Consider the following 13,800-nt stretch of genomic DNA (forward strand, 5'->3'; position numbering starts at 1 on the left):
GAGCTGCAGAAATTCACAGGGAACTTCTGATAATCAAAGCACCCAAGCACCTTTCCAGAAGAAAAAGTTTGGTTCCCTTGCCCACAGATGAGTTGGTGTGAATATACCACCTACACCCTGAAGAAGATACCTGAATATTTTTGGCCCCTTGCTCCTGCCTGGGGGCTTTGCAGCACACAGCCACGACAGCAGTGGCCATGCAGAAGCAGAGCATGCTGGCTCAGCTTCTGCATAGCAAAACACTGAGACAGAACAACTCTGACCATCTGCATTTAACTCACCTTCACCAGTCTTTGCAGTTTCACAAGCCATAGGTCTAAGGGCACTCTGTAGAAGTGCAATGCATCCTACCAGAGATCTTTAGGAGGTTAAAAACATGCAAAATCCCTTTCAAACCTAAAACTCTGCTATCACAGCTGTGCTGGATGAGGGCAGCTCAGAAATCAGGCTTTTCTAATTCAACAGGTCTGTGTGCAATAGAAAATCGAGGGTGTCTCCCCCTCCCTGTGCAATGAGATGCTACCCCGTCCTTTTAGGCACCAGGACACATAGCCCCCTGGCCACGTAGCTGCAGTGGGAGAGGCAAGAGCTGCCCACATTTATTACCCACCCACCCCAAGGGTATTTCTGCAAAGTGCCTGGTCCACCAAGGCAAAGGCAGTGTGGTGGGAGAAGGTGCCCAGCCCCGTCCCTGAGCCCAGAGGGGTCCTGAATGCTTTCTGTAGCAGCACAGGGCCCCAGAAGACTGCAGGGATGCAACGCCAGAAGTGGGAACGGTTTAAATCCAAGTAAGCAACAAGTCATGGTGGAAACAGTATCTAGGTATTTTTATTATTCAAATCAATATTCATGGCATCCAGAAAAAAGGGCACAGGAACTGTGCCAGTGCCCAGAAATGGGCAGGGACATCAGCAAACAGCTTGTGCTGTTCAGGGTCTTCTCCAAAGCTTCACCTGAAACTCACCAGGACAGAAAAAAAACAAACCACTAAACAAAGCCAAAAAGATTTCCTCCCATTTGTGGTGGTCCCATTGTATTCATACAGGCGTGATCCCAGATCAAAGGCAGGAGCAGCTGGAGACCAAACCCATCTGCACCAGGGACAGATCCCCTGGGCAGCTCAGAGCATCCCAAGTCCTTCCCACCTGCTTGGGGCCAAAACTCCTGGAAGGACTGTGAAATCTAGAAATCAGGTTGCCCCATGGGTGAGGAGCAGATCAGACTACACTTGCCCCTCCATTACCACAGATCCTGCACGAGATGGGTAGGAAGAGTGGGGGAAGTGGCTGGTCACAGACAACAGGACAGGCATGAGGTATCTAGCATTACTTGTGAGAGAAGCAGATCTAGGATACATAACTGAGGAAGAAGGAAAAAATTAAAAAGGGGGTGGGAGAGTGGGCATGGGGGTGGGGATAAAAGCTTCACTACTAATAGTGGTGCTCTCATGTTGCCTCTTACCACCACAGCTATTGACTGTTGGATTCCTAAAAACAATTTTTTTTATCCAAAGGCTGGAATTATTACCAGCAATGCTAAAAACAGTATGTTAAGAACACTGATAATCTGCACCTAAGCCTTTCCTTTTAGCTCCTTGCAGAAACAAACCTCTTCCCAAATACCCCAGTTTGAAGACAGCAACAGTAAGAACTTCCAGAGCTCCTGGCCTTTTTTGGTGCCAGCAAAGCACAGTGAAGGACTGTAAAGTGCGCAGACTTGAGCTCCCCAAAGTTCAGCTCAGCCAGGAGAATAGTTCAGGAGAGAGTTGAAGGCAAACATGAAGAGTCTCCAGACTAAGACTCCACAAGAACTTGGGCTCTTCCACCCAGAGGCTCAGATTAAGAAGATAATGTCATCAGACACCATGATCTGGTTGTCTTCCTGCATGTGGGCCAATGCCACCTTCACTTCAGCCAGCGAGAAGGGCTCAGGGTTATCACGGTTGATGGACTCCATCACATTCTTCAGACCCACAGACTGGGCATGGGAAGCTTTGAAGACCTCCAGGAGAGCAGCTTTGAATGCTTTCAACCTGGTCAGAGAAGGGTGATTACTTCTCACCTTGGAGACCACACACACACGCAAGTCCATCCCTTTCCTTCCCAGCCCAGGATGCCTCAGCCCTTTACCATTTCAGCTGCAGCACCCAGCAGGAAAGCCAAAACCGGAGCTGGAAGCACCCACCACAGATGCATCTTCAGCACCAGACAACAGCTTGGACCCACCAGGGTGGGGAGGAACAGACACCACCACCCTCAGCCCCCACTCACCTTGGCTCAGCCAACTCCGGCTTCTTCACTTCACCAGCAGCTGAGGCTTCGGGCGTCTTTGGAGCATGTGCCTGAACTGGAGCAGAAGGAAGGGTTACCACCAACCTGCCTGGTGTTCAAGCACCCACAGAGCAAAAGCACTTGGGCTTTAGACAGGGTGGGCGATGCCAGACTCCCTCCCAATGTTGTTACTTCTGCAGCAGTTTGGAAGTGGAGGGGAAAAAGTTAATCGTCAATACTAACTCTCCTGGCCCACAGAGCCATGGAAGGTTTAAAAAATTAAAAAAAATAAAAAATAAATCATCTTAATCTGTGGAGCTGGACAGTGCCACATCACGCCAGGGACACCAAGTGACCCCAGGGCATGCAGACCCACCAGGGCAGAAGGCAGCAGCACCCTCAGGAGCCAGGTGCCACCAAAACCCCAGGGACTCACCCTCCGGCATCAACTCCTCGGTGTCACTGAAGTCGTATGGGTCATAGGAGCCTCCCTTGTCTCCTGTGCGTGCCTTCTTTCTCCTGGGTGTGAGAAAAAAACGTTACCCCTGCTGCAACTGGACTGCAGATCTGAAGCCCCCCCTGCCCCAAGTGCCTGGAGATGTCTGGCCAGGACCACACCTGTGGCTCACAAGTGAACCCCCCTCTGGCTGGCCACAAATCCCTGCCCATGCCACAGGACCCAAGGTGGTACCAGACTGAGGGCTGTGGCTGTCATCAAATGTTTGGGTTGGAATGCACCTTCAAAGATCATCTTGTTCCAACCCCCCAGGGCCCCCTCCCCCCAAGCCCAGGCTGCCCCCAGCCCCGTCCAGCCTGGCCTTGAGCCCTGCCAGGGATGGGGCACCTACAGCTGCTCTGGGCAGCCTGGGCCAGCGCCTCACCGCTCCCATCATAAAACTTTTTTCTATGACGGGAGCAGCGAGGCGCTGGCACAGGCTGCCCGGAGCAGCCGTGGGTGCCCCATCCCTGGCAGGATTTTTTCCTATGTCCAATCTAAATCTACCTTCCAGGGGGGGCGTCTCACCAGAGCAGAGCAGAGGCGGGGGAATTGCCTCCCTTGACCTGCTGGCCATGCTGCCCAGGACACATTTTGACTTTCTGAGCTGCAAGCACACATCACCAGCTCATACCCAGTTTTTCACCCATCAGTATCCACGCCCAGGTCCTTCCTCGCAGGGCTGCCCTCAATCCATTCGTCCCCCAGCCTGTTTTGATACTGGTGGCTGCCCCAGCTCAGACGCAGGACCTCGCACTTGGCCTTTTTGAACTTCATGAGGTTTGCACAGGTATTAAATAGTCTTGGTCCCAGCACGGACCCCTGAGGGACCCCACTCGTTACCAATCTCCATTTGGACATCGAGCTGTTGACTGCAACTCTTTGGACATGGCCATCCAGCCATTTCCTTACCCACAAAATAACCATGTCCCGCTACCACAAACTGGGAGTAGACAATCCATTAGGTTGATCAATTGTGAAGTATCTCCCCAAGGCCAGCACTGCCTCCTGCAACCTCCAACGAGGATGGTGCCCCTTGCATGACATGCCCCCCCTTCCCTTGTTCTGGCTCCTACCTGCTCACCCGGCACTCCTCCTTGGGCTGTGACTCCTCATCCTCCTCCTCGGTCTCCGAGTCATCCTCCACCTGCTTTCTGCGCTTCTTCTCCTTCTCCAGTACCTGTTTGGCAAAGATATGATGGACTCAGGCCCCTTTTCCACTGAAGCTGCTTCTAGGGGACCAACCCCAAGAGACCCAAGATCCCACCACGGTGGCCTCATCCCACACTATCACCAGGAAAGAACCCCACCGGCGGCACAGGGTGCTCACCCTGCGCCAAACCCAACTTTTCCAATGACAATTTTAGAACTCCCCCAGGAGACAAGGGACACCTTCAGCCCACCTTTTTGAAGTAGGCAAACTGCACCAGCTCCAAAGCTGTCTCAGCATCCTGTAGATCAATGGTCTTGCTCATCCTAGCCTTGGCGTGGGCTGTGGAGAGGCGGATCAGCGTCTCCAGGGTACGGGCCGTGATGGGGGAGGTCTGGGGGGGGAGAGAGAAAGGTGCCTCTGCAAGGCTGACCCCTATTACAGCATCCCACCTCACTAAGAGGGGTCACGTCCATGGTGGAAAACCCCCATAGGGAGAGGGGAGCCTGTGCCTCAGTTTCCCTCCTCCTAGCCTGGCAGGGAGCTGCTCCCGGGGCTCACCCTGGCAATGTCCGAGTTCATCTGGCTCTGGCTGCGCAGGCGGGAGTACTCCTCAGCTATGTAGCTCGCTGACTCCTGGGTCAAGACAGGTTTAATCATCTTCGCCACGTGGATGTACTTCCTCATGAACTCCATGCTGACGATCTTCTCTCTGCAGGGAATGCACGCACACCCATGTCCTCCAAGGTGGGGACAGGCAAAAGGTGTTTGCAGAAGTTGGCTTCCCACTTTTTGCCCTTCATGGGCACCCAGGCATGTGGAGAATTCAGCTCCAGATGTTCCTCACCTGCCTGGCATGAGAGATCAAGCCCAGAGCAAATCTCCCTTGGCACCCTGCTCATGTACCTCCCCACAGACCGTCTGGAGCGTCACTGGCGCCAGCCATCAGCCACTGGGTACGTAAGCCAAACCCATCAAGTCATAATGCTGGAAGCCCCTCCGAGAGCTCCAGGCAATGTGGAATGAAGGACTCACTTGCGGCGGCTGGGCCCGTGCAGGAGGTCATCATGTTTCTCATACACTTGAAGCTCCTGCTCCTCCTCCTGCATGAAGTCGGGGTCCTCCGTAGCCAGGATCTCCACAGTGCTGCCCAGGGGCATAGCTGGAGAGGGGAGGGAGGGCCACAGAGAATGGGCTTTTAGCTTTTAAAGCAACTTCCAAAAGCCACCACAAGCAGTCCTCCACAAAGCCAGGATGCTGAACCCGAAGAGCTGCCACCAAGGGGTGACAACCCAACGAGGAAGGACAGGCCTGAGCAGCAACAAGGCTGCAGTTAAAAATGACTCACCATCCCCATCCTGCTCACTGGGGTTGCGGTAGCGGTGCATCCGCAGGACATGGTCCGAGATCTCCCTGTCCTGCTCAGGGTCCATCTGGTCCAGCACAATGAAGAGCAGGTCAAAGCGGGAAAGCAAGGAGTCCTGCAGGCCGATGTTCTCCATGGGTGTCTTGTACTGGTCATACTGGAAGAGGACAATATAAGGGGTTACACAAGGCTCTCATGGGCCAGTCTTGGCTGCCAGGGAGGCTGAGAAGACCTTCTCAGGCCAGGCCTTAAAGGATGGATGTCCAGGCAGCTGGACACCACACTAAATCCAGCCTGCTGCAGAAGTAAGGCCTCTTTTCCCCATCCTGGAAGGTCAGCATAGCTCTCATTTGCAAAGAAAACACTTATTTTTTGTGATCCCAGGTCAGGCACCAAGACTGGGGCATGTCACCAGGATGAAGGTCCACCAGGCTGTTGTGAGACACCCAGGCAGAAATGAGCCAGGGTAAGAAACCCCACAAGCCCCTCGCTCCTCCAGGAGGGCCACAAGCAGCAACAGAGACCAAACCAACCAGGTCTTCGTTGCCCCACGGATCCAGTCCTAACAAGAACCAAGTCACTGATTTTGGGGGATCTTTTGGGTTTCACCAGCTGCCTCCTCCACCAAGATGGCTGCCAGCATCCTTCCCCATGGAGGGGACCAGCAAACACCAGCACTCACCCGGCCATAAACGGGGTTGGCCGCCGCCAGGACACTGCAGCGGGAGTTGAGGCGGGCATGGATGCCGGCCTTGGCAATGGTGACACGGCCCTGCTCCATCACCTCATGGATGGCTGTGCGGTCGATGTCTGACATCTTGTCAAACTCGTCGATGCACACCACTCCCCGGTCAGCCAACACCATGGCTCCTGCTTCCAGACGCCGTTCACCTGGCATGGGGTGGGAGAAAGAGAGGGTCAAACACCACTCAGCAGCCCACACATCTGCCCTGCCATTGCACTCCACCACCCCTGTGAGTAGGCTAAGCCTCAACGAGCAGCAGCATCCTTCAGAGCTGCCCACCTCCTACCCAACCTGACAGCAGAAGGACACAGGATGAGGAGCAAGCCCATAAGGAAGACAACAAGATCCAAGCTGCTGCTAGCCCTCACATGGGGTGCACCAAGTAGAAGAGGAGTAGAGAAGACCACCACCTAACAGAGCTAGAGAAAATACCCCTAAATACTACTACCATTGCCATAAAACTTCTGGATGGAGCAAATACTGCTAGAGTCGCTGCGCAATAAACAGCAGCCCTAGACCTCACAGAGTCCCTCCCAGGTATTAACAAGTATCTCCCTGACAGCTCCCACCAGGAACCAGCCCACCCCTCACCAGTTTCTTGGTCTGTGGTGACAGCAGCCGTCAGGCCAACACCGGAGGAGCCTCTGCCAGTGGTGGCAATGGCACGGGGCGCAGTGCTGAGCACATACCGCAACAGCTGAGACTTGGCAACGGAAGGGTCTCCTGAAATGGAGAAGACCACGTTTAATAACCACACATCATCTGGATACTGGCTCCAGTTTGGGGCTCTCAGTGCAGGAGCAGGTGCGGGGAAAACAGGCAAGAAGTGTGTTCATTCAGTCTTCATAAAATAAAATGATCAGATGATCTTCTCGCCTTCCTCAACGACTCAATGGGAGGAAACAGAGAAGATGGAGCTAGAGTTTAGAGAAGTGTATGGTGGTGGAACCAGAGGCAATGGGGACAATAGAAACCCAGGAAATGCCAGCTGGATGGTAGGATAGAGCCTACAGAGGTCATGGGATCCCATCCCTGGAGATGTTCAAAACCAAATGGACAAGTCCCAAAGCAACCTGATCTACCAGTGACACTGGCTCTACCCTGCGCACGTGCTTGGACCAGAGGCCTCCAGAGGTCCCATCTAACTTCAATTACTCTATGAAACTAAGTCCAGAAAAATGTTCCTTCATCTCACCCCCCCCCCCAACACCACCAACAGAGGGTGCCTCTGCCTAGCTTTTCCAGACCTATCAGCAAGATATTGATGTCTCCTCGGATGCGGCTCCCGTTCTCCAGGACCTTCTCGACCCCTCCAAGCAGCATGCAGAGGAGGGCCTTCTTGATGTACTCGTGCCCATGGATGCTGGGAGCCAGGGATCTTGCCAGCTGGTCAAAGATATCCTAAGGCAGAAGAGACAAAGCACAGCCCATCAGATGGACTGTCGCAAGTAAGAATAAGAAGCAATACTCCACAAGTCCATTTCAGCACACCAAAGAAAAGAGCTTACTCCTATTGCAGAACCACACAGATGAAAATTATTTAGAAAGAAGACAACTGCTGGCCAGTTTTCATTCAACTGGGCTCTGAAGTCCTAGACCATCCTGACCATCACGTTCATCACTGGAAGCAGCAACCCCTGTGAAAGCAAGGCTCTCTCCGCTCCATGCTATGAGGCATAAGACCAGGTTGGGGCAGACCTCAGTATCTCATTCTGGTTTGGGATCTGAAGGGGAAAGAAGGAGGTGTTTCTCCTGTAGAGGAAATTCCTTGGCAACCAGCTGGCAGGATAAGGACACACACAACAAGGGCAGATCTCTGTCCCAGCAGCTATGCACAGCAGAGCTGCTAGCAGGCAGGAAGGATGCTGCTAGCAGTACAGAAGCAGCAACAAAAAAAAAAAAAAAAAAAGGATTTGATCAAAGCCTAAGCAGAAAACTCAAAGAATGTGAGTGGTATAATCCAGCCACGTTGCTAAGACAGCTGAAGAATTACTTGCAACCCAACAAGACACCTCCTTAGCCATGTGTCAAGCCTTAAAGCTGCTCTAGCTGCAATCTCACACCCTGATAAGCCCACCTTCTAAGACTTAAATACCTTGGAGCGACTCTTGCTGAACCTCTTGATCTTGGCCACATCAGCAGCAGAGTAGAGCGGCCGGACGTCTTTGCTCATCTGCTTCACATGGCAGGCAATGAGGATAGTCCTGGAGAAGGGACACAGCCATGATCAGGCCCATAGAGCCTATGCATCCCAGCAACAACACAGCAGAAACTTCCACAGAGTCATCATTTACCCTCAGAAGTCCTGGAGAGGGCTGGAAAGCTTTAAGAGCTGTAGCCCCCTCTATCTGACTGCACTGGGACATCAATGGAGCATCTCTAAGAGCAACCAACCTCTGTGCGCAGCTGGAGCCCACAGCTACACACTGACGCTGAGCAAGATGCAAACCACTTCCAAGTGATTTAAGCTAATGTTTGACCCAGTTGTGAGACGGCCACCTGCCTGCCCTAGATCACATCTTCCAGAGATGTGACTCTAGAATAGAAAAGGATGGGGAGGCTGAACTCAAGACACAAGAAGACTCACCTGAAAGTCCCTGAAGTATAACCACCTTTCTTTCCTGGCAGGCAGCGGTACGTCCCCACCACCTGGATGCGGTCCCCAGGTTTCACCTTGTCCACCAGGTCATCATCCAAAATAACATCCACTGAGCGTGGCAGCTGTCCCGCTGGTGCCTTCTCAGGCATCTCCTGAATGGTGATGGTCTGATGGTCCTTGTAGACTGAGAGGCCAAACTCTGTCTCCAGAGGGTTATTCTCTTCATCCTAGAGGAGGAACCCAATAAAAAGACTAGCACCGTCTTTCAGGAGCACAGAGGTGGGTCAGCTGAGCAGTGGGAAGACAGGCTGTATCACCCAACACACACAAGACTGCTGGAAAGGCTTGATTTATCAGGATTGCCAGAGGTTGGTGTTCACTAGCTCCACAGCCCTCCACTGCCTAAAGCCACCAACATCTATCACTGCTAGTCTGGATGGTCTCTCCAAGCCCTGTCCCTACTGCAGGCAGTGGTGACACACCATCCATGCAGCAGGCTGTGTGCAATGGGGACAAAGCTCAGGTCAACCTTCCACCATTCCCAAATATGGGGCAAACCCTCTACCTCTACCCAAGGGTGCATAGAGCCTCCAGGACAGCACAGGCAAGCCCACGCTGACATGGGTCCCAGGAGCAGTAAGACTGGCTGACAACCTCCCAGAAAAACACACTACAACAGAACCAAGATCATAACTAACATCTTAACTAGCAGGTCTGGTGACCTTGTGTCAGCCAAGACTTTCTTCATATGTTCCTAGTAGCTCTCTTGGATTTTCTCACGTGTGATGTGTCTTCTTTCTATTCCATGGACTATGCTGGCAGAGGGAGAAGGGATGCACAGGGATTTGAGCCCCAGGCTCCGAGCTGGTACATTCTCCCTGGAGGAACCTGCCAATACTACCCACAAGGTTACTTCACCTCACCTTTGTAGGGTAGACAGAGCTGGATGGGAAAGCATCCAGGGAGGTCAGGTCTGTGTATCGGCGCTCAATAGTCTTCTTAGTAGCTGGGCAATAATGGACACTCCGGACAATCTTCGGACGAACCAGAGAGCCTGAGGTTGGAAGAAAGAGGAGTTAGGGCAGGGATGTCCCACACCTCTGTCAGCAGACAGTCCTCAACAGGGTCTCCAATGCTAAACTGCACTTGGGACACAATCCACTGCCAACCACGGCCAGGATTTGCTGAGCTCAAAGACCCTCCCAACACTCAAGACTTTCTGCAAAGCCCACTGTCACCTTTGCCCAGGTTTCCAGGCCGTACCACAGCTCCTGGTGGACTCCAGCCCCTCTGCAGCAAACACCTGGACCCACCACCCCTGAAGCCCCAGGGTCTCCCTCCAGTCTCACACTTTGTCACGATGCCCTCCACACAGACAACACAGCTGAGGAAACAGGCCGTCAGTGTCCGTGGCGACACGTGCTTCGAGCCAAAGCTGCCCTCCAGCCCGATGTAGAAGTCCTCATACTGCTTGGCATAGGTGGCATCAACAGAGGCAACGAAATCCTTCAGGGCACGCTGGAAGGCAATCAGCTCCTCAAAGGCGTTGCTCAAGAGCCTGCAACAGAGGGAGGTGATGATGCAGACCAATCAACCCCTTCTGCCTTCCTCCTCAATAATTTTCCCATGCCTTTATGTGCTCCACAGGTTTCCTAGGAGCAAGAGGTGAAAAGACGCAAAGCCCATCATAGCTCTGTGTCAGGTCCACTGCCACAGATGGAGCTGAACAAACTCAACCACATCTGCAAAGCCTCCCATGTCCCTGAGCAGACTGGCAAGTCTGGTCCAAAACATCCCCGTGCATCCTAAAAAAAATGAGTTCATTGATATCGTACAATGAAACCCAGCTTGCTGCAAAAGGTTTTGGCAAAACCATGCGTTTGCCAGCTTGGAAGGGATGGGCGTCACTGGGGAAAATGGCAAGTCCACATTTTCCATAGGATCTGGTGCACAGGACAAGGTCTGGCCCTTGCTTGCCACATAGGACCTGCAGAACCAGGACTGCTGGACCCCTGAAATCCCGCCGAGGGCGAGCCCCGGTGCCCCACACCCACCGGCTGGCCCTCTTCTCATTCTTCCGCCGCAGGTCGTTGATGTTGACGAGCAGGCGGTACTGGTTGTCGCTGATCATGTCCCGGACTTTGCCGTGATAAATCCCTTGGTCTTCCTGCAAGAAGCGGGGGGGGGGGGGGGGAACCACCAAAAAAACAATTCGTTTTGCATGTCCGCCTGTCTGAGCCATCCCCACCCCCACCCGGCGCCCATTCCTACAAAGCTCAAAACCCTTCACACCCCACCGAGCAAGCAGAGGTGGGGGCACAGGGAATCGCTGCTGCCCCACCCCGGGGGAAGGGGAGGTGGATGCAGCCCCGCTCCCGGCCTCACCTCATCGTCCAGGAAGTCGAGGTAGTCGCGCTGCGCCTCCCGCAGCTCCGCGTCCTCCAGCCCGCCCGCCGGCGCCGCCATGCTGCCGGCCGCTCAAGGAATCCGGGGTCGCCGCGGGGATCCCGCCGCCACTGCAGGAGCTGAGGGAGGCGAGGCGCGGGGAGGGGAGGCGAGGGGAGCCGGCCCTGCCCGCAGCGGCCCCGGCAGCGCCCGCGATCCGACCGGCTGCGATCCGGTTCCCCCCCCCAACAGCCGCCACGCAGCTGCGTAGCGCCAAAACCGAGCGCCTTTCCCGCCACCGAGCGGGAGTCCCGCCTCCGCCCCGCCCTGCGGCGCTGCTCACTGGTTGGCACCGCCCCGCGTCAGCCAATGGGGCAGCGATGGAGTTCGCGGGAGTGACGCGCTCCCAGTTCCAGCCTATCAGAGCGCGGAGGGGCGGGGGGAGCGCGGCCGCGCCGGGGGGGCGGGGGTCGGCACGGGGGGGCCGGGCCCGGCTCCGGCGCTTGGCAGCCACCGACCGGCCGCAAATACCGGTGTATTTAAAAAAAGAAAAAAGGCAAAACCGAAACAAACAAACAAAAAAACCCTCAACCCACAAAAAAAAACAACCCCCACTTTTCCTATCGCGTTTTGGGGAGCCCCCTTTCCGCACGTTTTCACCCCAAAGCGCACAGACTGGGCACCGCTTTTCCCCTTTAGGTGGCCAAGCGCCAGGCCGGGAATGTGGGGCTGGGGACGCAAAAGCAGCAGGGCCCGCTCCGCAAGGAAAAGGGTGATTTCAGGTGTGAATGGAGCAGTGCCGCTCCGGATGGGGAAACCGGCTGCTCCCCCTTAAAAAATACTTTTGGTATCCCTTAAAAGTCTCTATCTAAGCTCTGTTTAAGAATAGATAAAGAATAAAAAGCTAGACAAAACTATTGTGATCTGCAAGGCACAGCAGGCACCTGAACTTGGCCATGGCCCTGGGTACTAGAGCTAAAAGCATTTTCTCCAGGGTTGGTAGTAAATATCCACCCAGGGCGCATTGGGCTGTGCAAAACACTGAGGCACAATTCACGCTGCTTCAATTCCTTTTTTGGAAGGGGGGCAGGAAACAGCCCCCAGACCAGACCTCTCTTAAAATAATAGGAAATGTTGCTGGGAACAGCTGTGGCCACTTTAGGATATCTGTAGCCCAAGTCCTGGGTATTTGTTCAGTTCTGTGAGATTTGCTTATGTCATTCCGCATCAAAGTGAAAGTTCAGATTTTCCTATTCAGGTGTTTGGCCCTCCACTGTACTTTGATGGAGTACCAAACATGGCAGATTGGCAAGAATGGAGGCTCTTGGGCTCTGTTGCTGTTTTCTTTCTGTGGTTTTTTTTTCTTTTCATTTTTTCCTTTCTTTTCTTTTTTCTTTTTTCTTTTTTCTTTTTTTTTTTTCCTTTTTTTCTTTTCTTTTCTTTTTTCTTTTTGATCTTCTAGGTTGTTCTGCTAGCTCTGGAGATGCTTTCCGCAGCTGGAACAGCCTCCCTGACTCCACACACTCAGTAGCACCCATTTCCCTTCAGACACTCCTCCAATCCACCCCTTCCTCTGATTTTCTGGAGATTTCTCATTTTCATTGCAGCTGGCGTGGCTGGGGGCAGCACAAGGAGGAGTGCACAGAGAAAGCCTTTGGTGTGCGCCTGCCACACTCTCAGGGTCATAGCAAGACATTTTGGTGGGCATGCCAGCTGTGAGGATATAAACTGGCTGGAGGAATCAGTCTGTGTAAATCCCCAAAGGAAGTACAATGTATCCTATAGAAGTTGTTAGAACCTGACATAAGATTTCACCTTTGAGACAGTTTCCTTCTCTCTGCAGTAGACAGACTACCAAATCTAGCAATAAACACAGTCCATGTGCTTTATTGCAGCTAAAATATGGATGGGGAAAAAAAAATACAGATGCAAAGCAACCCACAAGTACAGTGGGCAGTGAACGAAGTGGTACCAGGGTGGGATTCAGACACGTCTATATAGATGGTATATAGATCTCCCTTACATTTAGGTGGTCAAAATGAATCCCAGCCCACAGAGACATTGTGAACTGCTGCAGTGCCCCTCCTGCTGAGGACAGGGAGATCTGTGTCAAGAGAGCTGGCAGGGACCCATGGCTCCTGACTGCACTGTAACAAGAGTTAGGGATAAAAATAGCTGCCCGTTGTTATTCACAACAGTGCCCTATAGCAACTGCTGCTCCGCTGTGGCTTTTGCCTGAATAATTAATTGGAGCAGGTCGGGCCAGGGAGGGAGACTGAGAACACCAGGATAACACAGGTGAGGTGGAAGTCTTCCCTGCCTCTTGGGACTCCCTTGGGAGGATGCCCAAGGTCTCCAGAGATTCACCTCCCTGCCACATCCCAGCAGTTACAGGGTGGAGAGTGCAGTACAGGCTCAGAGACATTTAGCATCTCCCAACCACTGAAAAAAACAGGAATTGAGCACCTAAATACAAGGAGGGCTGGGCTGCAGAGCTCACAGAAAGATCAAAGAATCATGGGTGGATGCAGGAGTAATTTTCATGGGTGAATTGCCCACATAGGGTGCTGGCCAGAACACCCCAACTGTTCCATGAGTGCATTTTCTCTTTCCTTCCTCATACCTCTGTGTGTCGGAGATCCCTTTATGGGTAGGTACCCTGTGATCCCTCCAAGATTCTGGGGGGGGGGGGGGGGTGTGTGTCCCTTAGTTCAACTAAAAGTCAATTTTCAAGTCACAACTCACTTTTCAAGTTGCCATCTGTTAGCTTTGCTGCATGCTGAGCAACC

General features: G+C 53.2%; 1 protein-coding gene across 1 annotated transcript; it reads right to left on the reverse strand.

Moving 5' to 3' along the window:
* Nucleotides 1-803: 803 nt before the first annotated feature.
* Nucleotides 804-11,299, reverse strand: MCM3 (minichromosome maintenance complex component 3). Its single transcript, XM_005239217.3, has 17 exons — nucleotides 11,012-11,299; nucleotides 10,681-10,793; nucleotides 9,976-10,184; nucleotides 9,550-9,680; nucleotides 8,615-8,853; nucleotides 8,123-8,231; nucleotides 7,275-7,428; nucleotides 6,619-6,750; nucleotides 5,965-6,173; nucleotides 5,265-5,439; nucleotides 4,952-5,078; nucleotides 4,478-4,628; nucleotides 4,170-4,310; nucleotides 3,843-3,946; nucleotides 2,707-2,789; nucleotides 2,271-2,346; nucleotides 804-2,032 (listed from the first exon to the last, which is right to left on the reverse strand). Exons 1-17 carry the CDS (start codon nucleotides 11,090-11,092, stop codon nucleotides 1,834-1,836), a joined length of 2,433 nt encoding a protein of 810 aa, XP_005239274.2. The 5' UTR covers nucleotides 11,093-11,299; the 3' UTR covers nucleotides 804-1,833.
* Between the last annotated feature and the right edge of the window lie 2,501 nt (nucleotides 11,300-13,800).

The sequence above is a fragment of the Falco peregrinus genome, chromosome 7, assembly GCF_023634155.1.
Source record: "Falco peregrinus isolate bFalPer1 chromosome 7, bFalPer1.pri, whole genome shotgun sequence".
Lineage (NCBI taxonomy): Eukaryota > Metazoa > Chordata > Aves > Falconiformes > Falconidae > Falco > Falco peregrinus.

What these genes read in the sequence shown, in the direction of transcription:
- MCM3 (XM_005239217.3), bottom strand. Translation starts at nt 11,092, where the DNA reads ATGGCGGCGCCGGCGGGCGGGCTGGAGGACGCGGAGCTGCGGGAGGCG. An exon ending in TCGACTTCCTGGACGATGAG is followed by an intron (nt 10,794 to 11,011) that starts GTGAGGCCGGGA and finishes CGCTTCTTGCAG; the next exon opens with GAAGACCAAGGGATTTATCA. An exon ending in CAGTGAGCAGGATGGGGATG is followed by an intron (nt 5,079 to 5,264) that starts GTGAGTCATTTT and finishes TCCCCTCTCCAG; the next exon opens with CTATGCCCCTGGGCAGCACT.